The 25,796-nt window shown below is 37.4% G+C and overlaps 1 protein-coding gene across 2 annotated transcripts in view; it reads left to right on the top strand.

The window, feature by feature from the left end:
* csgalnact1a (chondroitin sulfate N-acetylgalactosaminyltransferase 1a) overlaps positions 1 to 21,694 on the top strand; it is a 73,684-nt gene extending 51,990 nt beyond the window's left edge. For both annotated transcript variants that reach the window (XM_041235023.1, XM_041235029.1), the window contains 4 exons: positions 14,161 to 14,339; positions 14,784 to 14,878; positions 16,329 to 16,410; positions 20,517 to 21,694. In XM_041235023.1, coding sequence (XP_041090957.1) covers positions 14,161 to 14,339; positions 14,784 to 14,878; positions 16,329 to 16,410; positions 20,517 to 20,806 — 646 coding nt within the window. In that variant the 3' untranslated portion in view covers positions 20,807 to 21,694. The remainder of the gene's footprint in view (positions 1 to 14,160; positions 14,340 to 14,783; positions 14,879 to 16,328; positions 16,411 to 20,516) is intronic.
* Positions 21,695 to 25,796: the final 4,102 nt, after the last annotated feature.

Here is a 25,796-nt window from a genome sequence, read left to right as displayed (position 1 = left end):
CAGCTTCTGCCGCAGCAGTTACACACTTTGCCTGTCCCCTGTACCAGCGCCGCCCCTCACGACATGTTTAATCAACTGCAAACTTTGCTCCCTCAGCGCTCATCTCGACAAAGAAGGAAATATGTTTGACTATTAATTAGACCTGAAAACAAAACACAGACTAACGCAAATTAAGCTGTATAGATGGATGGGTAAACTAAGCCATAGTTCTATAGCCACACAAGTACAAAAGAAAGCTGGCTTTCCTTACCGTATCTTCTCTGTCCTTTTAAACTACCTGGGACTAAGCAAAGGCAAAATCACTGACAAACTAAGGAAAGCTAAAAAGGGCCTGCACAAAATGCGTTTGAAAAGATAGAGAATTAAAACAGCACTGAAATTCAGCAAAGCACAAAACACAGTCCAGAGCCAAATGGATTTCATATATTACTAAATGACTTAATTATAATTGAATTATATAATTTAATTAGTATGTGTATATAAGTAACTACAGCTGTAATTGAAATTATTGTGAAACTGACGAGGACCTGTTGTGTCAAAACGCGTAGTTCTGCCACTTTTTTGTTTGTTTGCTCGGTTTAGTAAAAAACATGCTTTAACTAATAAAATGAAGAAGATCCTTTTTTTAAAAACTACAGTAAGTCTTGTCCTGATTTTCAGTGTACGACCAATTGGTCTTTTGGACTTTAATCTATAAATCAAGGTTGGTGGATCGATCTGAGAAGTGAGCGAAAGCCCAAACAGATATGGATATAGCCTGGCCAGGCATACTACCACTCAATTAAGAGAAGTAGACAGCAAACTTATTATGCTGTGTAGGAGATGGCATTCTGCATAAAGTATTAATTATGTATTTGATTATAAGTTTCTTTACTTATATGTTATTTTAATATTTTGATATAGCTTAAAGCATGTGTAACTAGCTAAGCAAGACATTTGCAGTCTATCGTATCTTGGCGTCTGGGCAGAGAGCCAAAGTTAGCAGGTATCTAATCAAGATGTGTGGACACAGTGTGAAAACAGAACACCACAAACAAATAACAGATTAGGTTAAGACAGTCTGTAAAATGATTAAATGTGATGCACTATAGAATGTTATAGATTTGGGCGAGTCACCCCCCCCCCGGTCCCCGTATTTATGAAATGTTTTGTTTTTTTTTAATCATCAGTCACTTCCTTGAATTTACTCCACATGACGTCTGCGTTTTGATGCAAACGTACACATTGGTTCATGCTGTGACCTGCGCGTCTTTGCTTGCTTGTATTCAATGTTTATACGATTGTGTTAACGGTATTTCTTTTATGCATATAAAGTGCTTTTGGTTAAAAATAATTTGCTGAGTCATTCTCCCTACAGCTGCATGCTATAAACTGACAAAAAGACAAAGTTCCAAAGGATATTCAGCTGGGAAGAGTCCTTTGAATGTTTTTTTGTTATCACTGGCATTTTAATTATAATCCTTGTTGTTGAGCGTATGGGTTTCTTTTGAAATCTTCTCTCCTAGTGATTTCCATTTATTTTAATACAATTCATTGTATTTTTAAAGCATAGCACTTTTTAAAGTAGCAGTGAATCAATTTTAATTATGCCTGTTAACAGCCACGTAGTTTCCACGTGTATCATGCTTACTGAATGCACTTTATGGGGTTATAGTTTATTGGATTTGGCAGATTAAATAAAAAATGATAATCTAAAATTAATATTAGTGATGAATTTGCAGGAATGAAAGTGTGTAGTGTTTTAAAAGTTAGAATTAGTGGGATTTTAATCATTGGGATTTTATTTTAGCATGTAGTCTAAATCATGTAGTAAAATCTTGACAGGAAAGTCAAATCCACTTCAAGTACCAGAAACGCTTTTGTCATTTTGGACAAATTCTAATAGCAATAACAAGATAGCTTTGTGATAAATATGTGCAAGTTCATGTGGTAAACAATTAAGTGTTACTTGCCTCTCTGGAAAAAAGAGAAAATTAGACCTCTGCCCTCAGCACATAGATCTGGTCAAGACTGATATCAGACTGTTTACTGTACTTGAATTTAATACACAAGTCTGTAAAAATGTAACATTCTCTCTGAAAAGTGCTGCCAAGCCCCCTTATGAATCAAACTTTTCTTGAGCTTGATTAAACAGATGATTCTGTCTACTCAGAGCTCTTGTGTTTTCCTGGTCCTGCAGACAGGTGACTCCCACAAGGGTGACCATCTGGCTTCAGCAATGCTTGGCTGGGCAGTGTGGTCTGCAGGTGACAGGTGGTCACGGTCATCACAATGTGGCTATTTGAAACAAAAAGTCTGGTAGATACTCAGCCACTGACTTACTCTAGGTTTTGATCATACTTTTAACTTTCCAACTTTGTAAAGTACAGTAAATAGAAGAAGAAAAAGTGTGTAAATGGAGACCAGAATCCATTTGAAACCACAACTACAAATGTATGTTCCTTTGATCACTGACTATTATATTTTGTATTGATGGTTCTGGCTACCCGGTTCACAATCCCACATAGTGTGAAACCAGGATGTGGATCGACACGCTTTGACCCGGGTTGAGGGGACAAAATGCATGACGGCCGTTCTTAAGCCGACAAAATAAGAAAATGCCATGCCTGCGTGAAGGTTTCACTCCCGCAAGCAACGTTTTTATTTATTTTATTTAGCCATATTTTTGTTGCTTAACACACATCATGAGCCAGATTGCAGCCGGGATGAAGAAACATTTGCTCTAATCAACATAAGAGCTGACGGTTAAATCCAGAGAAGCTTGGATGGAAGCGTCTGAAACAAGCTGCTTCTGGGGCGTTGAGACGCGCATTGTGCACTTGCGTCTGTCACCCAAGATAATTATTTTTCATTTTTTAACAATGACAAAATGAATACTGTGTGCTAATGACATTAAATTAGTATAAGAGTGTCAGGTGGCAGGATAAATAATCAGGCAGTCCAATTATTATATTCAAACAATGTTGGTTTAATAATGAAAACAGACCTTCTAGAAACTTGCTTGGGATGAGTCATTGAGAGTATCAGAATACCAGGCTGTGGGTAGTGCATGTAGGTTATGAGTTCATTTTTCATGCTAGTGATTTGGAGTGAATGCTCTCTCCATTAATTAGACTGTATTTGGCTACTTTGTACACTGAGTGGCTTTTTACAAAACTGGAATACATTTTGCTGTCAGTTTCCATTTGTGAGTTAAGAGTTAAATCTGCTCTGCCTCCCGTCTTTAGCGTAATTACAGTGGCAGCTATTATTCAGTAGGCTAATCAAGGGTGTCTTGGTTACAGACGACCTTTACTTCACGAAACAAGAAGTTCAATATGTATATCATGTTAATTTCATCCATCCGTCAATCTACATCTTTCCATATATTTTCAGAAACTTAAAAGGACAACATTCTTTTACTTTAGATTCTTCAAAGAAGCTATCTCATGGTGAACTACTGTATGCTTTGTGTCTTTTTTGATGCTTAAGAAGGCAGAAGGTTTTATGTAGATGACATTGATCAAAGTAGTCGATGATTTTAAACTGTTAAAGTTACAACCATTTTTCATGTTTGACAATGTAAATATGAGGGTTCACAATACTTCAGTTAATACCAAGTAAGGTGATCACAAAAAAGATGCCAATATAAAATCTTTTGTCTTCATGAAAATACTAAGAATATACTCGTCAGTTTTAGAAGCAGAGCTGTCATATCCTGACCGCTTACAAATCTCTACAGTATATAACAAATGGTATTGTAAGAAAGATGATTGCTAATGTGTGCTTTATACATTTAAGTTTTACATGTACAGTTGTAGGTGTTTTATTAAGCAGGAAAAATACTGCCATTGCAGTTACCCTGTGCATCTGTATTTTAAAGACCTTGTTGGCTGTCCTGTTTGTTTCACAAGGTTGTTTGAACTGTCACATAAGCTTCTCACTTGTTGAAGCTTTCTTGCTTCAGTCCGTAACTAGCACACTGGTTGCACACTGTTACAACCTGTATGTTTAACAATATTTATGACAAAACCACACTGAAAAGGTTAAAGAAAGAAGATTTTCAATGGCTTTTGGGGGTAGAAATCGGTTACTCTTTCCAAGAAGTCAAAGATCTTTCTACTTGGCTATGACAACCAAAGTAATCCAGGAGAGATTTTGATCTCCAAACACATGTGGAATTGGCTAAACCACACAGATCCACATATACAGCGTTTGTTTTGAGTTTCGGGGGGTACAGTATGGCAAGCACAGTTCCAAGGCAGAAGTACATAACAGAGATTATAAGATGTCATTGTTATTCTAGTGTCACACTCTAAAAAGTACAGAAGCAATGTTGCATTCCATAGTACCGTTTTAAGAATAACACGCATTCATTCTATTTTTACTTTTTTTAATTTTATTTTTTTTACTAAATGTAATGTTATACGTATATTTCGTGTTGTATACCCGGAACATATACTTTACATATGGCGGCATATAAGAAATGCGTTTTCTACAAGAGGTGCGACACAAGGCAGCTCAGTCATGCTTACTATACACTGGGTGCGGGTTATATTAATTCAATTAGACTATGCTATCACAAAATAAACTATGCCAATTAGGTTATACACTACCCTACCACAAGTTCTGAGATAGGGATGACAAATATAGTGGTAGTTGGTTTTGCAATGGCTGCTTTTCAGTGAAAATGAGGTCACTCATGGAATAGAAGCATCAAGAAAAGTAGTTATAACTGAACACCAGCCTCATTTCCTGGTTCTGGATGTTTCTACTTTCTTCTTTTAAAACACTATGGTTCAACAGAGAATCCAAGGTTAATAACCCTTTTACTGGCTGTCACAGGATGGCAAAGGTTTAGAGCGACTCAGAGACAGTAGCTGTGGGTTTAAGTGCTGTGGTGTGCATTTATTAAACAAAAATAAATAAAAAACACAACAAGTCATGAACACAAAACAATATTAATGTCATATTAATGGGCATTCACCTTCACTGATCCATATAGCCATAAACAAACAACACATTGATCACTCATCGACTCCCTCCCAACAACTCTCTCAAACAAAGGATTTTCTCTCCTTATATCCCATGTGGCTGGAGTCTAATTAATCATCAGTTATTCAGTAATGGTTCACTCTCATGTGTTTTGGCAGGGATAGGAATTAACCTCATCCTTGCCAACCACCACCACCAACACAGAAACCAAACATTATTTACAACCAGGGCTCTGCCCTGCCACACTGCCATATGATTTTTTGTCACAGAAATACCAGGTCAAAGCCTACAGTCCATGTTAACGACCAAAAAGAGGAGGTGGTTTTCTGATCAAAGCATCCAGTCTCAAGATGTGCGGCTTTACGATTTGTTCCACTAACCTTCTTACAGAATGTTCAGTAAATGAAGCAACTGTTTTTTTTTTAATCAATAACCAAGACTGAAAGGGAAAATACTGTTGATTGACATTTTATCCTGTCATTAATGACTTTTTAAATTATTAAAGTAGCTTTGTGTCTAGCATGTATGTCTTAATCCACTCAATGTATTAAAATATTTATGTCATGCTTTCAAAGTGGTATATGGGTATGAAAGTACTGTCCAGGAAAATAATTTTGGCTCTGTACAGAATCTTTGATTAAAGGGGAACTGTAATGCAAATGAATCTATAACCATTTCAGTGTTAGCTAAAGCTGTTGATGCATGAACATAATTCACCCTGCCGACGTTCACTGGTGTGGGTGGCTGTCAACGACATGACGTAACAGCGGTGCCAGAAAGGATCCAATATAGCGGCGGCCTGCATTTCCAGCTGAGTCAGAAAGCTGACAAAAAAAATTGAAATAATGAATTACTTTTTAACAAAATTGGTGCAGCGAAACGCATTTGTTATATATACAGAGCATTTAGACAGCCTTGTTATTCTGAGTACAGTTCCCCTTTAAGTGTTAGTGACTGAAGTGGGGGTCCTGAAGTGGCAGATAATGACATGTGCGGGTAGTAGGCTCAAAGCCATCAGACTGCATGTTTGGAAGAGAAAAGGAGGTGTTAAAAAGTTTACTTGATTTGGTGCTATTTGCAAATGAATCTGCATAACATTTATTTTCGCCCAAACTGTCAGGTACTCAAAAAGAGCCTAATTTTAGTATATATATATATATATATATATATATATATATATATATATATATATATATATATATATATATATATATATATATATATATTGCCGACTAATTGGATGGATTATATATTTTTTTTTTTACAAAGGAAAATATATGCAGTATTGTGGTATAAAACAAATTAAAACTCAGTTCCAGCAGTGTTGCAGTGTTATTTCATGAGGCCTATGTACTGTAACTAAACCTGTTTTCCTCCTACCACAACCAGCCACTTAAGCACCAAGGCCATTTTTCCACATGCAATCCAACACCGTTCCCCCTTTTAAACTGTAAATAATAGAGACACAGTACATTCTGCCACAAATTACTCCTCGAGAGGAAGGGGGCTCAAGTGGAGCATTATTTTGAAGTCTTTCATCTAAATTTCAGTGCAGATCTCCAGGCCCCTTGTAACTCATTAGTTTCTGTATGAGGAGTGGGAGGCTGGGAGTACCATAAAATACACTTTTGCTCTCTTTGATCTGCAGGAAGCTGGGTCTATGTTAAAGGATTGCCCACCTAGCAATTCATAAATAAATCCTTTGCAAAGTACTGTTTTTTCTATACCTTGTAGGGAACTAGCAGGCCCGCTCCTGAAAAATTATTGGTATTTAAAATGATTCCTGTGTGACTAATAAACACATTTATTTCCACATCCTGTGCACTGCACTGTACTTCTTCGGAAACCAGGCTGTTGGCTGTCCTGTCTGTTTCCCAAGGTTGTTTAAGCTGTAGGCACACAAGGTTTCTCAGTTCTTTCTTCAATCTGTAACCAACAGACATGGAAACAGAATATGATAGAATAAGATTCATAGGTTTAATTCCCTTTAGGGGGGCTGTTTAAATACCTTTGAAAGCAATTGCAATTGAAAAATGATTTTTTTTACTGCGTAAAATTGGAAGACTATTGCTCTGCAAAGGCTTAATAATTTGTGGTTATGTACAGCTGGTACAAAAATTGCGCTTAATTTCAGTTCCCAAAATATATCTTTTGGCAGCACGGTGCTTTTAGAAGCAGCTGGAACAGAATGGACAGCTCATGCCTGGAAGAGAGAGACATAACAAACTACATTATTATTTAAAAGGGCATAACTAATGAATAACATAAGGACTTTGGCTTCATTGTTAATGCTATAGCATGGCAGTGCACAATTGGTTTGTGCTTCTCCATAGGAAGTGTACCATAAAGGAATGGATTTTTTATTTTTTCCATTGCTGTCATTCAAAAAGGAAGCACTAGATTCACCAATGTTAAATATTATACTGCCAGATTTCTTTGAAATGCAAGCTGAGTAAAAACAAGCCTTTTCTAATATTTTTTTGTTAAAATAATAAATTCACAGGAAACAAAAGTTGCTATGACCACAGCAAAGTCATTGTTCCAGTATGGTGTGGAGGGGGGAACTTTCTTTTATTGTTTTATTGAAATCATATTTCTCAATTAAGATGCCAGTAATCCTTGCAAAATTTCCCTTGAGAGGTGGTTTCAAGGTACAATTAGGTACAATTAAAAACACAGAAAGAAAGAGTGGATTATTCAGTAAATTATTTTAAATTACTCCTTTAATTACATATCCTAAATTGCTGACATTCAAACATGTAAATCATTTATACAGTGTAGGGAGAATTGGTGTTTAGATTCCCAATTAAAGATAATTAATTAACATTTGTAATGGTTTAATTCAGTTAGCCCTCAGAATACCCATTTCACACAGACGAGTTTTGACAGCTCAGAACCGGCACTGATTCGGTATTTTGGTCTGTGTGAATTGCCTACACCGTCACAGAGCCGTCATATTTTATGCCGTCTCTGAACCACCCCTCTCAAGGCACTGAACCATCTCAACTCCTGTGTGAAAGGCTATGCTGGCACTGAAGCGCTACAGTGGCCGTGGATTGAAAGTCAACATCACATGTGACTGTATACCGGACGTGTTGGGTATTTTTGTCGTTGGTGTTACACGCTTTCATTTTTTTCAAATACAATGGCTGATCAAGAACAAGGTTGTAATTGCAGACTGGAAGAAGTTAAGCAATTGCTAACTTTAGAATTCTAGGAGTGGCAGTGTGGCAGGGTGCCCGCACTCTGTGTATATTATTATTATTATTATTATTATTATTATTATTATTATTATTATTATTATTATTATTATTATTATTTTTAGAACCAGGAAATGATGGAACACACTGAGACTTGAAAAACTTCTGAATGAACAAACAGACTTAGAAACAAAACGGCACAAGGGCCAAAACAAAACAGACAAACAAAATCCGGAACAAACAGTAACAAGTATAATCAAATCTTTATAGCAGCAATTGTTTAGTTTCAGACTCACGTGTTACGTCCCACCTCTAACGCTCTCCTCCATACAGATAGACTGCAGCTTTTTTATGGTTGTGACCGAGGGACTAACTGGCTAGCAATTAACTTATTATCCCTCAGTCACATTGTGTACGGGTTTACTGACTGTCAGCTAATTAAACACTCAGTAGCTGATCAGTCACGCATTTCCACAAGGTAATTTATAAAACAAAACCACACTCATCTTGCATTTTAAATCATACATAATAGTACACAATAATCATATGGGCTTTACACCGGTAATCTTTATAATAATAATAGTAGTAATAATAATAATAATAATAATAATAATAATAATTCCACAGAGGTCGGGCATCCTGCAGCTACAAAACAGATGCAGCACTTTTATGCAATAGGTAGAACTTTTTTTTTTTTTATGGTCAACAAGCCGACAACTTTTAATACATTGCAGTTGGTATCAGACGGCTGAATGAAAATAATATTAATAATGCATCTCCACTTAAATATTTTTATTTACATTTTCCACATATATACACATATATTATTAATAGAGAGGACAAAGCGAGCACAGGGAAGTTTACAGTACACTACAGTTCTCCCATTAAAAGAGAAATATATATATATATATATATATATATATATATATATATATATATATATATATATATATATATATATATACACACACACACACACACACACACACACACACACACACATATATAGATAGATAGATAGATAGATAGATTTTTTTCTTTAAGTAGCTTGCCCACATTATTCTACTTTATTTATTTATTTATTTATTTGCTTTGTTTTGTTTCCGTTGCCATGAAAACATTCTCTTAACTGACAGGTTTGAAAGTTGTACTCACATGATCCCTTTGGCTGTGTGAAAGGGTGCGAGGATGGCGATGGAAATAAAAACAATAAAACACACTACACTGTTATAGCTTGTACATTTTATCAAAAGTTTGTAAACAAAATAGGGTACAAAAGTAGAAATGAAGATTAATATCAAATTAGCACAAATCAGCATATTAGTCTCAGTAAGCAACAATAGTCATGTAATATCTCAGCTTCGGTGTAGGCATTAACTTTGTGTAAAAGCAAGCTTTCATTAACTTCTCTGTAAACTGTCTCAACAATAACATGACACTTCCAAGTCAGCATGAGTACATAACAGTATAACTGTCTGAGTAAATATGAGTCAGTAAATAAATGAATATAAATTCATTGAATACTAGTCAATGGGAGATTACAAAAGCATAATCAATTGTTTATCTATCTGTTGTTAAAATTAGAATTCACACCCACTGATTTATTCTTAAAAACAACCTCAGCACCTCTTATTTCATAGATTGCTTTGTAATTGATATAGCTGTTTAGCTGGCAATTTACTTTCATGAAAGATTAAAACTAGCCCTTTTGTTATAAAGCAAAGTATGACCCACCCTTTCACATTTCACATCACCAAGCTTTCTACAAATATACATTTATTACATTCCCCAAGTATAGTTTCTATAATTCTCTGCTGTTTGTTCAATTAGAGAAAATACTTCATTTAGATTGCAGTGTTTATACAGTGTTAGATGATATTCTTTCAGTAAAATGAACTGATTCCAGGTAGGCCAATTCAGTCCATTAATTCATTTTTAATGATTCACTTTCCTGTTTTTCCATGGCGATCCCAGCTAATGGAGGTCTTTTAAGTCCTTCAACAATAATTTTGAGTTTTCTTCAAAGTTTATTGAGTCATTAGGGTGCTTTCTAGATGTTGTAGCTGGCAGTTCAAGTTGTTAAAAGCTTTTTTCTTACTGACAAGACTGTTTTTTTTGTTTTTTGTTTTTTGTTTTTTCAAACTTGGTTGAGCATGGGCCTTAGAATTTATCAGTGTTGCTATGGAGATGAGGCCAGATCGTGCAGGTGCTAAAGTTCTAATTATAAAGGTGTTTGACCCTTTGTCCACTTCTGTGGTTTCACAACAATTCACAGGAGAAGACAATGGTATAACAGCTATTCACATTTTAGTTTTAAATATGGTTTCTTTTGTATTTTTTTCTGTCTTTTTTTTAGCAATGTGACTTGAAATAATATATTGATAAACCTTCAATACCAACTAAAATCTTATTTGCTACAGAGAAGCAACACAAATGGGAAGCATAAGAAGGAATTATCTATAGGGGTTGGTCCAAAAACTGGATGCTACCATAGCACTGACAGGTGTGATGAGCTTTCTTGGTCAACCTGTGCAGCACTGACTGTGTTTAAATTGTTCCTGAGATGTATACCTGACCATTGCTCAATGATTACATCGGATTCCTTCATGGGAACTGAGGGTTTAATCCTACATTAAGCCAAAGGTATCACTTGAGACTGTTCCTCATGAAACATCAGTGACATCAGCTCATACTATCATCCCGCTATTGAAGCCTTAGCTGCTGCTGGATATACACTGAACAAAAATATAAATGCAACATGCAACAATTTCAAAGATTTTACTGAGTTACAGTTCATGTAAGGAAATCAGTCAATTGAAATAAATTCATTAGGCCCTAATCTGTGGATTTCACATGACTGGGAATACAGATATGCATCTGTTGGTCACAGATACCTTAAAAAAAAAGGTAGGGGCGTGGATCAGAAAACCAGTCAGTATCTGGTGTGACCACCATTTGCCTCATGCAGCGTGACACATCTCCTTTGCATAGAGTTGATCAGGCTGTTGATTGTGGCCTGTGGAATGTTGTCCCACTCCTCTTCAATGGCTGAGCAAAGTTGCTGGATATTGGCGGGAACTGGAACACGCTGTCGTGCACGTTGAGCCAAAGCATCCCAAACATGCTCAATGGGTGACATGTCTCCTGAGTATGCAGGCCATAGAAAAACTGGGTCATTTTCAGCTTCCAGGAATTGTGTAACCCCACCGCCACCATGGAGTACTCTGTTCACAATATTGACATCAGCAAACCGCTCACCCACATGACGCCATACACGTTGTCTGCCATCTGCCCGGTACAGTTGAAACCAGGATTCATCCATGAAGAGCACACTTCTCCAGCATGCCAGTGGCCATTGAAGGTGAGCATTTGCCTACTGAAGTCGGTTACAAAGCCGAACTGCAGTCAGGTCAAGACCCTGGTGAGGACGATGAGCATGCAGATGAGCTTCCCTGAGACAGTTTCTGACAGTTTGTGCAGAAATTCTTCGGTTGTGCAAACCCACAGCCAGATGTGTAGGTCCTGGGCTGGCGTGGTTACACGTGGTCTGTGGTTGTGAGGCCGGTTGGACGTACTGCCAAATTCTCTAAAACAACTTTGGAGGCGGCTTATGGTAGAGAAATGAACATTCAGTTCTCTGGCAACAGCTCTGGTGGATATTCCTGCAGTCAGCATGCCAACTGCACACTCCCTCAAAACTTGAGACATCTGTGGCATTGTGTTGTGTGACAAAACTGCACATTTTAGAGTGGCCTTTTATTGTTCCCCTGTGTAATGATCATGCTGTTTAATCAGCTTCTTGATATGCCACACCTGTCAGGTGGATGGATTATCTTGGCAAAGGAGAAATACTCACTAACAGGGATGTAAACAAATTTGTTCACAAAATTTGAGAGAAATAAGCTTTTTGTGCGTATGGAAAATTTCTGGGATCTTTTATTTCAGCTCATGAAACATGGGACCAACACTTTACATGTTGCGTTTATATTTTTGTTCAGTGTATATAGTCATGTTGCGAGAGTCTGTCTATTGACATGCACCAGAAGTGTATTCATGGTCCCTGCTTCAGCTTACAGCATGCAATCAACTAGTTAAGATGCTGGCAACTAGTTTTGCATTACATAATTCCTGCCAGCACAGCAGCACCCTCTAGAGCAGTGCTGCCCAATGGTGTGACACTGCAACATCGTTGTAGCCACATGTACTAATTTTAATAGAAAACTCTCTACCTACACTTACATAATACAGATAAATGTACTACAACACTGTAATAATTTTGTTAGTAGGTTGTTGTGATTAGGGGTCTGGATCATGTTCGCTATTTGAAGAGTGTTGTAATAAGTAATAAGTCTATTTTGATGATGATGTAAACATCTTCTGCTCATTTATTTAATCTTACAGTGTTTTCCTATAGGGTGTATTTTTTTAAGCCACTTATTATCATTACTATATACAATAAAAAATACAGTAACATGAGGTCAGTGAAACTACAAGTTTATAAATGTATAAATATTGTAAAGTTACAAAATGAGAATGAAACAACACGACCTTTAGAGACCTTACAGTAAATTGAACTAAAATAAAAATGTGTTTTTCCACTTCAGTGAAATGAAAGTAAATAGCATCCACTTTGAAAAATAAACTACGGGAAGTCATTCTAGGCATTAGTGTTTCAGGAGTTTAATTGAGGAATAAATAGCTAGCAGCACCCAGTCATTGGAAAGCCACTAGACTTCTGACAGCCTCATCACTACAGCTTTAGAAGACCTTGGGTTGCACACCATGATAAGTAGGCATGCCAGGCTTAAACAGAATTCTGCCTATGGCGGCAAAGAAAAAAAATAACTTCAGTGCGTCGATCTATTTCCCACAAATCATGTAGCCATGACTCCATCAAGTAACGTTTTGCAATTCCCATTGTTTTGTTGACTATTCTACTCGAGAACCTGTTGATTTTTCAAACATGTCAGGAACCGTTAAACTCGTAAATCCTATGCTTTGGTTATTTTGGGGATTCATTAATAAATGTAGCTGATGTTATTATATTTTAATAATGTTAAATAGTGTTTATGTTTTAAAATGCAAACCCTCAGCTGAAGTGATGCTGAGGAGATCAGGGTATGTCTGTACTGTTGCTACATTACAGTAAATAAAATAATAAGATACTCTCCTTCCTATCCATCTCTGTCTCTCTCTTCTGCTATTCAGTCACCAACTATGATGTATTACCTCAGTCTCTCAATGTCACCGTTCTTCAGTAGCTATACATTAAGTGTTTATCTATCTGTCTTATTCAATATCAACCATTGTAAGTATTCAGTAACCACCCACCCTCTCACTCTCACTTGGTCTCGCTCTCTCACATCTTTCTTTTTTATTATATATTACTCCAAAAGTAAAGGAGCAAACATTAAAATCCAGTGACCCCTGTGATCTGGCTGGGCGCCTGCGGGCTTGCCTGTAAGCTGCCCAGAGATAGGTTGTCCTCGGATGCTGTAGCTCTGGGTGGCTGCAGGGTGAGCCTGCAGTGTGAAAAGAAGCGGTCGGCTGACGGCACGTGCTTCGGAGGACAGCGTGTATTCATCTTCACCGCTCCAGAGTCTGCGCCGGGGTTGCAGTGGTGGGCTGAGCTTAAAAATAATTGGACATTACTAAATTGAGGAGAAAAAAATAAAATTAATTGCCGACCACTAAATAATTTAAAAAAAAACAAAAAAAAAAAAAAAACAGGATTTCTATATCTTCCGCTAAAATTCCCTCTATATTATATACATAATCATTCTCATTAATAAGCACATTTGCTATCTCCTCTGTGTTATATACGCAAGCATTCTCTTTAATAAACGCAACATTTACAGAGTAAAGCTATGGCATTGCCATGAAAGTTGATGTGAATCAGGCTGCAGTCATTGCGCTGTCAGTATTATTCAGGGATGGTTGATGGGAATGAAGTCTGTTAACGATGATGTGTTTTGCCCCAACTAAGGGTGGTGAACTTCAAGAACTACACCTTCATCCAGCTGAATGAAGAGTTCTCGCGGGGGAAGGGGCTGGACGTGGGTGCCCGGGCCTGGAAAGGAAACAACGTTCTCCTCTTCTTCTGTGACGTGGATATCTACTTCACCTCAGAGTTTCTCAACTCCTGCAGACTAAACGCACAGCCAGGTGTGGCTGGGAACAGTAAAGTCAGAAGGACCATTTTGTGAACGTGTTTGTTACATTGGACAAGTCATTAATATGAGACTGCTGGCAAGCCACATACTTTTTGGTAACGAAACTTGTATATGAAAACCCATCCGCACATAAGTGTTGGGCTTGGCATTAGTCTGATATTGATGACTTCTCAGTATAATCAATGCACCATGTACAAGGAAGCATTTGTAAAAACAAAATATTAAAAGAAAAATGTAATTGTCCTTTCAATAATGAGTTAACAAAAAATCTGTCTGGTGTACATATAATTATTCCAGAAAACAAGATATGAAAAGTCAGATCTTGCTTTTATCTGCACCTATACTATATTATATACCCACATCCGTCTTCACATAATTGTATTCTTCTGATGTTTGCTGACATAAACTGTTACCTTTTGTTGTTTGTTTTTTTTAGGCAAAAAGGTTTTTTATCCAGTCCTTTTCAGTCAGTACAATCCTGGTTTAATCTACGGCCATCATGATGCAGTACCCCCAATAGAACAACAATTAGTAAGTATTTATCCTTTACTGACCTAGTCCTTGTCATTGTAGTGGTGCTGTAGTATAAATTATTTTAAACTACAAAAGAATAACATTTTCTATTATGGATTTATTCTTCAAACCAGGGGTCACATTCACAAAGCATTTACCACCGTGCTAAGCTATCAGTAAAGGAAAACAAAATGTTGATGTTAAAAAACTTGGTAAATGGTAAATAACTCAGGAGTTTACTCCATATTTTAATATTAATAGTAAATGTCAATCTTTTCTTTTTATTTAGGTTTTTAAGTGTAAGTGGGTTAATTATGTAGACTGCCAGACAAGACCCTGGTCTTTGCAGTACTGGGAAAAAAACGTAAATGTAGCCTCATTTTTTTTTTAATATACTTGTGATGAGTCAAAGGGGTTTCGGTCTGTGATTCAGCCTCCCGACAGTAGGTGGCATCAAACCAACTCGGGACTTCCCTTACCAAGATCTCGTGACCATGGCAAAAGTCATCTTTTGAGGGGCGGCACCTTGGTGAGGGGCGGAAGTACGAGTATGTAACTTCCAGCCACTGGAGTCAAGTGAAGGATAAGGACACGTGTCGGTTGGGGATTGGTGTTCCACTGACTACAGAGGCGGGACATTACATACTAAAGGGAACGTACTACTGTGTTCGGGGTTGGTCCGAAAGTAAAAGTAGGAGGAGTCACGGGTGAAGGGAGATACTGGTTTTGTGCAGCGGGTTTTTTGAAATACTAACATTTCTTTTGTCTTTTTTTTGTTTATGATCACCACGAAGACAAATTAAAGACGAGTCATCAGTTTGTTTTGGATTTCACCCCTGCACTCCTTCCCTCACACCATTTTGTTTTTCGTTTGTTATTTAATCCTTTTTGTTGTGTATAGAAAATAAAAATAAATTATTTTATTTCTGTACACATAAATTACTGTCTGGACATTCCATTTAATACACTCTCGCCTCACAATACTGTAAACTAAATAAGGCTAAAAACCTGTTTCACATCAAACTGGCTTCTTATTACAAATGATTTCAGACAAATTCCAGTGGAATGGGGAATCTGTTTTACAATTAGCCTTTTTGAAGACAAATAAGCTAACTTAACATTGGATTGCACTAAACTGTTTACTTCCTGCCCATTCCTGAATGATTGACTAGATATTTCTGTTCTTGTTTTCGTGTGATTGTGTATATTGTATCAGGGTACAAGTGCCTAGTGCCTCAGCCTGTCTTCCTGGAAACACTCCAGCATATAAGAATTTGCATCTGAAATTGGTGTCCCTGGTAAAATATTCATACATGGAGCAAGACATTAACTTTGTATATATGACACCTTTTTATTACTACCTATACAGAATTAGTAGGTGGCATATTGCTTTTCATTTTACCCCAAGAAATGTGTTTCTGCAATAGTGATATCACTTTCAGCTAGTTGAATGTTTTTCTTTTGATAGGTCATCAAAAAAGACACAGGATTCTGGAGAGATTTTGGATTTGGAATGACTTGTCAATATAGATCTGATTTCATTAACATAGGTAAGCTTGTGCCTACAGGGAAAAGTTACTGGCTGCTGTGCAATATAAAAGATAACAAACCTGTACATGAGATAATGAAATGGAACCAAACTGCTAGAGCTTGTAGGTGGAGAATACAACACATGCATGCTGATGATATCCCCAACAGCCTGGTCAGAGAGTTTTCCAGGCAAATCTAAACATTTGAAACTTGTATGAATGCCTACAATGTTAAACGAGGCACAGAAAACAAAGAAAGTCCGGAGAACACTAGAAATCAGCACAGCGTACCAAAACATCAGCATTCTTACATCACAGGGGACATCTATCACTAGAGGGAGAGATAATATAAAAAAATAAAAAGTTTGTTAAGCTGTCCTTTCCTTCAATCAGGTCGAATACGTTTCTAGAAGCTGTTTGCTCAACTAGTCTACCATTCCGTTTGATAATAACGGAAGTGTTTAATTTTAATTCCGTGAACTTTAATTCCGTAAGAACTTTGATTCTTGTCACGCTTGGGAGTGGCTCAGTGTGTTCTTCCAAGGTCAGTGTTGAAAAACAAGATGTTGCATCTCATGAATCTCATTTTAAATGCATGATACATTTAATACCTGCACAAACATATACAACTCAGACAGGTACAAGAGTGTAACCTCTAAGTTATGCACAAATCCCAGCAGAAGCCTTCAATTATCTCGGTGTTTTACAAGAGGCATTTTCTGAGAACCAGGTACTGCCTATAGCAGGGAGTCTCAGCCTTTTTGCTTCTGAGGCCACACCCCCGTGGCCCACCATATACACACACACACACACACACACACACACACATTTTATATATATATATATATATATATATATATATATATATATATATATATATATATATATATATATATATATATATATATCAGTGGTGGCTCATCATTAGAGACTAGAAGTGAAAATAAAAAGTACCCTATGTCATGCTTTCCAAGGTCTTCTATATTGCTATTGGCTAATGTAGCCTCAAAATGGGTGGGAGTTTAGCTTCATTATTCTCACTAATGGGGTTTGTAACCCACAGGTTTGTAGCCAACAGGTGTGTAGTGGCTTGTTTTGTCTTGAGTTCAGGAAAGTATTACATTTGTTGAGTAGACCAGACAGATGCGCTGCCAGCTGTGGTTTGATTACGTCAAAGTCAATGTTTCGTTCCTGAATGAAAGCATATAAGAGCTCAAGCATATCAGCAATCCCCCAACAGACACGAACTTTCCAGAACTGTAGTTTCCTTTTGAATGCATCCGTTCTTTCACGCTGGGCAATAAAGTGAGTGCTTCCACCTTGCATAGTTTTATTCAGCCTATTAATTTCACTGAATTTGCCTGCAAGGTAACCTAGTTTTGCCAGCCACGTGTCATCTTTCAGTACTTTGGCAAGTTCGGGTTTCTTATCAGCTAAGAATGTACGTAACTCTTCCTTGAGATTAAATATACGGGTAAGCATTCTGCCTCAAGGTAGCCATCTCAGCTGTGTATGCATGAGCAAGGAATGGTGCTCTGCGTCCACTGTCACGCAGCCGATCAGTGCACTGCAAAACTATCTTCTGACATAAAAGCGATCTGTCGTTTGACATTGGTATTTTTGCCAGTTCCTTGGCCTGCTGCTCTCCAAACATTTCCTTTACAATTTCAGTGGCACAGGTATTATCATCTCCGCAGCAATCATATCAGATCCTTAGATATTTTGTGCACCACTATGTACGATGACACTACAGCTTTTTTTATCCGCGGTCGTTGTGGATTTCATTGCGGCTTTAGTACCAAGCAGTTCCTTAGCCTTTCACTCCAATGCTTGGTAATTAAATATTTCTAATTTGGAGGGGGTTAAAACATTCATTGGACAGTACTTGTGCACAAATGACACACTGCGGATGAGGTATATCGCCACTTCAAGTACAAATAAAACCGAAATTCAAGTAGCTGTCTTCGTAATTACTTAATTTTTCAGGGTTAATGACGGCTTTATATTTTTTTACTCACAACACCACCTCTCGCTGTTCTTCAGTCCTTACGGTTGAACCTGTTGAGGGAAGTTCTCTATCATCACTTTGTGGGTTTTGTTGTTTTGATGCGCATGGTCGAATAAATAATGTATCCATATCTGGTATTTATTGTATGTGTTTCCAATGATTTTTCCTCTGCTTTGTAATCTGTTGTGCTTCTGCTGAAATAGCTGTATTACACTATGCGTAACCTGAGAATGCATTAATTTCGGCACATGCTCATGACATGCTGAAGCTAATAGGTTTTAGCAAGTCATAACCATGCAGGGAAAATAACACATTCTCCGGTTTATTTTTGGAGGACCCCTTGAAACCTCCTCAAAGCCCCCTAGGGGGCTGCGGACCCCCGGCTGAGAACCTCTAGTATATAGTGCTCTTTTTACTTCGTTCATAACACATGTTCAAGCAAGGCTTCGTTTGTGGGAAAGCGGCTTTCAGACCCGGCAAAAGGAACTAGTGAGTGCTTCATTTTGGGTACCCAGAAATGAAGATTTTGTTAATCTCTTGATTTCATCCCAAAAAACTCCACTTAAACGACATTACAGATGACAAATTCTACGTAAACAAACAAACTTGCTAATTACTAAAAAATGTAACAGTGATGTAAACCTTGTTTTTCCTGCTGTTTCTTAATTTTGTTATGGTGAGCTGACCTAATTGTGTTCAGGCAAAAGAGTCTCCACCCTTATAACAGTTTATCACTGTAAACTTGCACATTGATTTGTTTTAGTCTACTATGCTATTACCTTGCGTTACCATAGTTACTGTATTTGTGATTTACCATGCTTGCATGTAGTTTACCATGATTTCACTTTGCTGTACTTGAAGTTACTACACTTTATTACACAATTACCATAGTATACCACAGTTAACCTTTATAAGAATGTTAATGTTAAAACACACACACACCTCTGGAGAATCTGATGTACAGTATATTTTGCAAATGCGCCTCTGTAGATTTTTAATTGTTTCTTGTTTCACATCATTCTTTAGATATTGTATGAGAATATTGGACTGCATCATAAGAAATGAGCAGCAATTCAGGGGCGTCTATTTAATTTTTTATTTCATATTTTAATTAAATTTAAATTGAGAAAACAAAAATTGATTAACCTACTCCATGGTTTATTACTGTCAAGATCAAGTCATACAATTTAATGTACCAATATTATCAATACATGTAGAAATGTATCAAATGTGAACAGTGTGCCTGTATATACTGCCATCTAATGGTACATAAAACACATTGCAAATTGATTTTTTAGACACCAGCATAATTTCTACTGCTTTATAACGATGAAGGCATGAGCCAAATTGTTTGTCGTCTTATTACATCAAAATTCAGTGTATTATGAACAGACATTTTACTCTCTCATTTCTTGGGCCGGATTCACCAAGTACTTGCTCCAGTGCATGATTTGCATATTTTTTTTCCAGAAGGAAAACTAAACGTTAACCTTTAAAAAAAAACAAAAAAAAAAAAAAAAAAAAATGTTGTATGAATTGCTTCTTTTAAAGTACCTTAGAACTGAGGGAACTAATTTTAAACTTAGTAAATTATGTTGGGTACATATCTTCTAAAACAAAGTTCTGGAACTAAAAAAGAAAACTCCCATTTTCTTCATGTGTACACAACTTAACCAAGCAATAAAGTTATTTTTCATTGAATATGATGAAATTCAGAATAATGTACTCAAATCCACTTTCCAAGTGTTGAAGATAACCCCTGTGACAGGGCAGCAGACAGTGGTCAGGCAGGCAAGCAGGTAACACAAATGCGTTAAATGTAAACAATTGTTTGCCGACAGGTTGCAGTCTTAAGGTTTTAAAAGAGAGACACAGCTTCTGTTGTACAGAAACAGATTCAGACAAGCTCGCTAGCTGTAGAGTTTCTGTATTACAGTACCAAAATACAATGTGCTTTTAAAATCCACTTGGATCGCCTCTGTGCTGAAACCACTTACTTCACAAACTGTTCCTATTGCCTACCTCTCTGGACTTTCTGCGCCCCCCCAAATCTCTAACTCTTGTTACAGCTCTTTTCCAAAGAAGACACATTGCAATAAATAATGTTTGTGTCCAACAGGCGGCTTTGATGTGGACATCAAAGGCTGGGGAGGGGAGGACGTGCACCTCTACCGGAAGTACCTGCACAGTAACCTGGTGGTGGTGCGGACGCCGGTGCGAGGGCTCTTCCACCTGTGGCACGAGAAGCGCTGCGTGGACGAGCTGACGCCCGAGCAGTACAAGATGTGCATGCAGTCCAAGGCAATGAACGAGGCCTCGCATGGCCAGCTCGGCATGCTGGTCTTCCGACACGAGATCGAGGCCCACCTGCGCAAACAGAAGCACAAGACCAGCCTCAAGAAGACTTGAGGGCACAGCAATACCGACAGAGTGGCATATGCAAGGTGGAGGCTTTCAATGGACTCAATAAAACAGAATAACAATGATGCCAGGATTGGGACAGGCCCCGTGCAGAAAATAAATGTGTGGCATGAATCGAAAATGAAGCCATGTTTTGCTTTGTGTCACCCCTTTCAAGTTTCTTCTTTCATACATGTATGTTTTATATGAAACATATATTACATTATATGTGTGTACCATATCATAAATATGCATATGAAAGGTTAGACTGATTGCTGTATAACTGTATCTATATGAAGGATCTGGTGGTAGCTTTGATTTTTGTTAGATTTGAAACAATTTTGTTATTTATACAGACATTTGAAAAAAAATGTCTGTGTTATTTATGACAGTTGTGGGATCAAGAAACTACAGCCTTTTATAGCTGCAGTTGAAAGGGTAGGAAAGAAATGGCCCAATTCATTTCAGTGATATTCCTGAACGCATTGGCGTTGTTCTTGTTTGTTTACCGTAATTGTATACAGTATAATTAAATAGCAAGATCACTATACGTAAGTGCACTTTCCTTGCTTGCTTGGTAATGAGTATTAAATGACAAGCCTTTTTATCACTAAGCAATATTTTTGGAAGCTTGTGTTGTATTTATTTATTTTTTTGTTAATTCTTTCAAAGACCAAATATGTAGCTTCTGAAAGAGGACACAACAGCTAGCAACATCAGCACCATCCAGTTCAATCAACAAAAATCTGATTACTTTGGTGTGTGTATTTTGTTTTCTAAGACTTCCCCTTTGTTGTTGTCATGCATATGCTGGATATCTGTACAATACACAACAATGCATTCTGGGTTATCTAACTCAGGTTCCTTGATAATTCAAAATAAAGATGTTTAGAATGATCGTGTACCATTGCCTTACCTGTTCGTGTGCGTGTGTGTGTGTGTGTGTGTGTGTGTGTGTGTATATATATATAGTGCCTATAGAAAGTCTACACCCCCTTTCAAAATTTTGACCTTTTGTTGCCTTATAGCCTGGAATTAAAATGCGTTTTTTTTTTTGTTTTTTTTTCATTTATCTACACGTCCTACCCCACAACTTCCAAGTGAAAAAAATATTCTAGAAATTTGTAGAAAATTAATTAAAATTAAAAACTGAAATAGCTGGGTTGGATAAGGGTCCACCCCCCATGTAATAGCAATCCTAAATTAGCTCAGGTGTAACCAATCGCCTTCAAAATCACACACCAAGTTAAGTGGCCTCCACCGGTGTTAAATTGTAGTGAGTCACATGATTTCAGGATAAATTCAGCAGTTCCCTCTGCTGGGTAGTGCATTTCAAAGCAAAGACTCAACCATGAGCACCAAGGCGCTTTCAAAAGAACTCCGGAACAAAGTTGTTGAAAGGCACAGATCAGGGGATGGGTATAAAAAAATATCAAAGTCCTTGACTATCCCTTGGAGTACGGTCAAAACGATTATTAAGAAGTGGAAGGTGTATGGCACCATCAAGACCCTGCCTAGATCAGGCCGTCCCTCCAAACTGGATGACCGAGCAAGAAGTAGACTGATCAGAGAGGCTACCAAAAGGCCAATGGCAACTTTGCAAGAGCTACAGGCTTTTATGGCAAAGACTGGTCAAAGTGTACATGTGACAACAATATCTCAAGCACTCCACAAATCTGGCCTGTATGGTAGGATGGCCAGAAGGAAGCCATTACTCAAGAAAGCCCACCTTGAAAAAACACTCAGGAGATTCTGTAGCTATGTGGCAAAAAGTTTTGTGGTCTGACGAAACTAAACTTTTTGGCCTAAATGTAAAGCGTTATGTTTGGCGCAAACCCAACACAGCACATCATCCAAAGAACACCATCCCTACTGTGAAGCATGAATTTGTCAGGATAGAAGGTAAAATGAATGTAGCAAAGTACAGAGAAGTCCTTGAGCAAAACCTGCTGCCCTATGCAAGAAAGCTGAAACTGGGATGGAAGTTCACATTTCAGCATGACAACGACCCAAAGCACACAGCCAAAGCAATACTGGAGTAGCTAAGGAACAAAAAGTTAAATGAACTTGAGTGGCCCAGTCAGAGCCCTGACCTAAATCCATTCGAAAATTTGTGGCATTACTTGAAGATTACTGTCCATCAACGCTCCCCAAGGAACTTGACAGAGCAAAGTTGGTAGAGACCTATCCCAACAGACTCACAGTTGTAATTGCTGCCAAAGGTGCTTCCACCAAGTATTAATTCAGAGGGGTGGAGACTTATCCAATTATGATCTTTCAATTTTGTATTTTTAATATATATATTTTTTTCTCAATAGAAATTGTTTTCCTCTTAACAGTGTGGAGTATAGTGTGTAGATAAGTGGGAAAAAAAAATCCTAATTTAAATGCATGAAACTAAGGCAGACACAACAAAATGTGAAAAAAGTTCAAGGGGGTGTAGACTTTCTATAGGCACTGTGTGTGTGTGTGTGTGTGTGTGTGTGTGTGTGTGTGTGTGTGTGTGTGTGTGTGTGTATATATATATATATATATATATATATATATATATATATATATATATATGTCAACAGGTAAGGCACAAACCCATTTGTTTGTATTGAAATTGAAAAACTGAGTTCTCAATTATTTTAAACTCAGGACAATAAATAACAAAGTAAGACCCTGTCATACCAAAGACTGTACACTGTAATATGTTATATTTTGGGGGATGTATTGTGCTTTAAAATATGTGAAGTAGTATTTACAGGAAACTAAACTGTCATTCTTTCTTAAAGTAGAACATGTCGGATCTTGTTTTGAAGCTGTTGCATCTGTGAAAACTGAAAATGTGTCTTCGCCTTTGCACTTGCTTCAGAACACATCCCCTGGTCTTAAATGTTTGTAAATGATAGAAAACAAATACGGGAAGTACAGTTACTATGTTTTCAAACATCTAAACATATTGCTTTTGAGAAGCCTCCGTACAACAGAAATCAAGTTCATGTGGACAGAGATGTTAGAAGCCTTTTGTGTTCTGTGCCTTATGTTTGTTTTTTGGGGTTTTTTTTTGTTTTGTTGTGCTTTATGTTGTCTTGCATCTTGATATTAGGTTTATGTAGATGGATCTCAAAGAACAAATTGTTATGTGTATAAAATATCAATTATCTTAAGTCATTTTTTGTTTTATTTGCTGTTTCATGTTTCACACCCTGGTGACTTTTTTAAAGCTCAAGAAATGTAAGCAACCCTGTGGCCTCAATAGAACCATCGCCCTGTCCCCTGCAACACTCTAGTGTTATGACATACCCCGTTTGCTCGAGCTTTATCTTGGTAATGTGGGTCCTTTAAAAGACTTAATGTGATGACTGAAACAGAGAATTATACAAAGTGAAACTAAAAATACATAGTTAGGACCATTGATATTTCATTCACACATCAAATTTCCATGTAAGATTCATTTAGGCATTTTTAAAGCAGGTAAATGTTTCCTGTTCTTTAGTTATGTAATATGTCTTCTCCAAACTGAGGATTTCTTGTTAATTTAGATTTTAAAATAAATAAATAATAATAATAAAATAAAACTGCACAAATGGTTTTGTGGTTTGTTCTTTGGGGGCATTATTGATTTATTATTGATTATGGACTGCAGTGTGTTGATACTGAAAGAGCTCACTAGAAGGCTAGTCCTGGTTTAGGCATCTGACATGTTTTACTTGGAGAGGCTTCTCAATGGTGGGTCACCCAAGACAAGATTTACACAGAAAGCAAAGTTGCATTCTCCCATAAACCAGCTGAATGATGCTGGTGACGGAAACCAGCAAACATTTATAATTCCCTAATCACCTTAGCATTAGGAGACCCTTTCATGTCGTTGGATAGCCAGAGAAGTGGGCTGGGTTTAATACAATCTGAATTTGTAATAGAAGTTATTGCATATACAATGAATGGAAGTCATGGCTTTTTCACAACCTTAGCTCCTGACTAGCTGAGCAACTGAAGACTATTTTAGAGACAGTTATCTGCAGTTATAGGGCTCTAATCACTTTTTTTGACCTCTTGAACTACTCAGTGATTACAGGCAAATCCAAAATGACTCACATGAAGGCACTGCTTCCCATGGGTCATTGTGGCAAAGTGCCCGACCCTGTGTGTATTTTGCGTTGTGTGTCAATGTTGGTGTATAGTCACTGGTACACGGGATATAAACGGGTCTGTGTAACACGAGTGTTTAAAATGTGTATTTGTATTTAAGCACGAGGATTGCACAGCACTTCAGGTGCAAGTAAAACATAATAATATGCGTGCACGGGGAATTGCACTTTATTAATTCACATGCAGTTGTACCGCGACCCCAATTGAATGATTGATCAATTGAGTCTCGGTACAGCTGCATAAAAGCTACATGTTTTCACCTAGTCAGGGTTGTGTGTTCGGTGAGTGGAGAACGGGATTGGAGACGGAGGTAATTGTAAAAGTGATAAGTAAAATAAAAGCTCACCGTGTTTTGTTTAGTGTTAGTCAGTTTTGTTTGTCTTTTTATTTTGGCTACCACTGCCGTGTCCTGTGTTTTTGTTTGTTACCACCGTTGATTTTCTGTTCTGTTTATTTATTAAATGCTGAGCGAAACCATGTGCTCAGCTCCACCTCTGTGTCGTTTATTTCCTGTTTATGGTCTGAGGTCACTCACTGCAGCGGTCTTTGTGACATGTGGTATCAGCAATGGGATTACCAGCGCCTCCTAGATGCAGACCAGAGCCGGAAACACAATTTCTTGTTTAAAAAACAAAAACAAAAAAATAAACCAAAAACACAGGACACGGCACTGGTAGCCAAAATAAAATGACAAACAAAACGGACTAATACTAAATAAAACACGGTGAGCTTCTATTTTACTTATCACTTTTACAATTACCTCCGTCTCCACTCACCGAACACACAACCCTGAGTAGGTGAAAACATGCTGCTTTTATGCAGCTGTACCGAGACTCGATTGCTAATCAATCATTCAATTGGGGTC

This window comes from Polyodon spathula, chromosome 2 (genome assembly GCF_017654505.1).
Source record: "Polyodon spathula isolate WHYD16114869_AA chromosome 2, ASM1765450v1, whole genome shotgun sequence".
NCBI classification, from domain to species: Eukaryota; Metazoa; Chordata; class Actinopteri; order Acipenseriformes; family Polyodontidae; genus Polyodon; species Polyodon spathula.
Note: the sequence above shows the minus strand (reverse complement) of the source record. Positions and strands in the feature narration are given on the sequence as shown.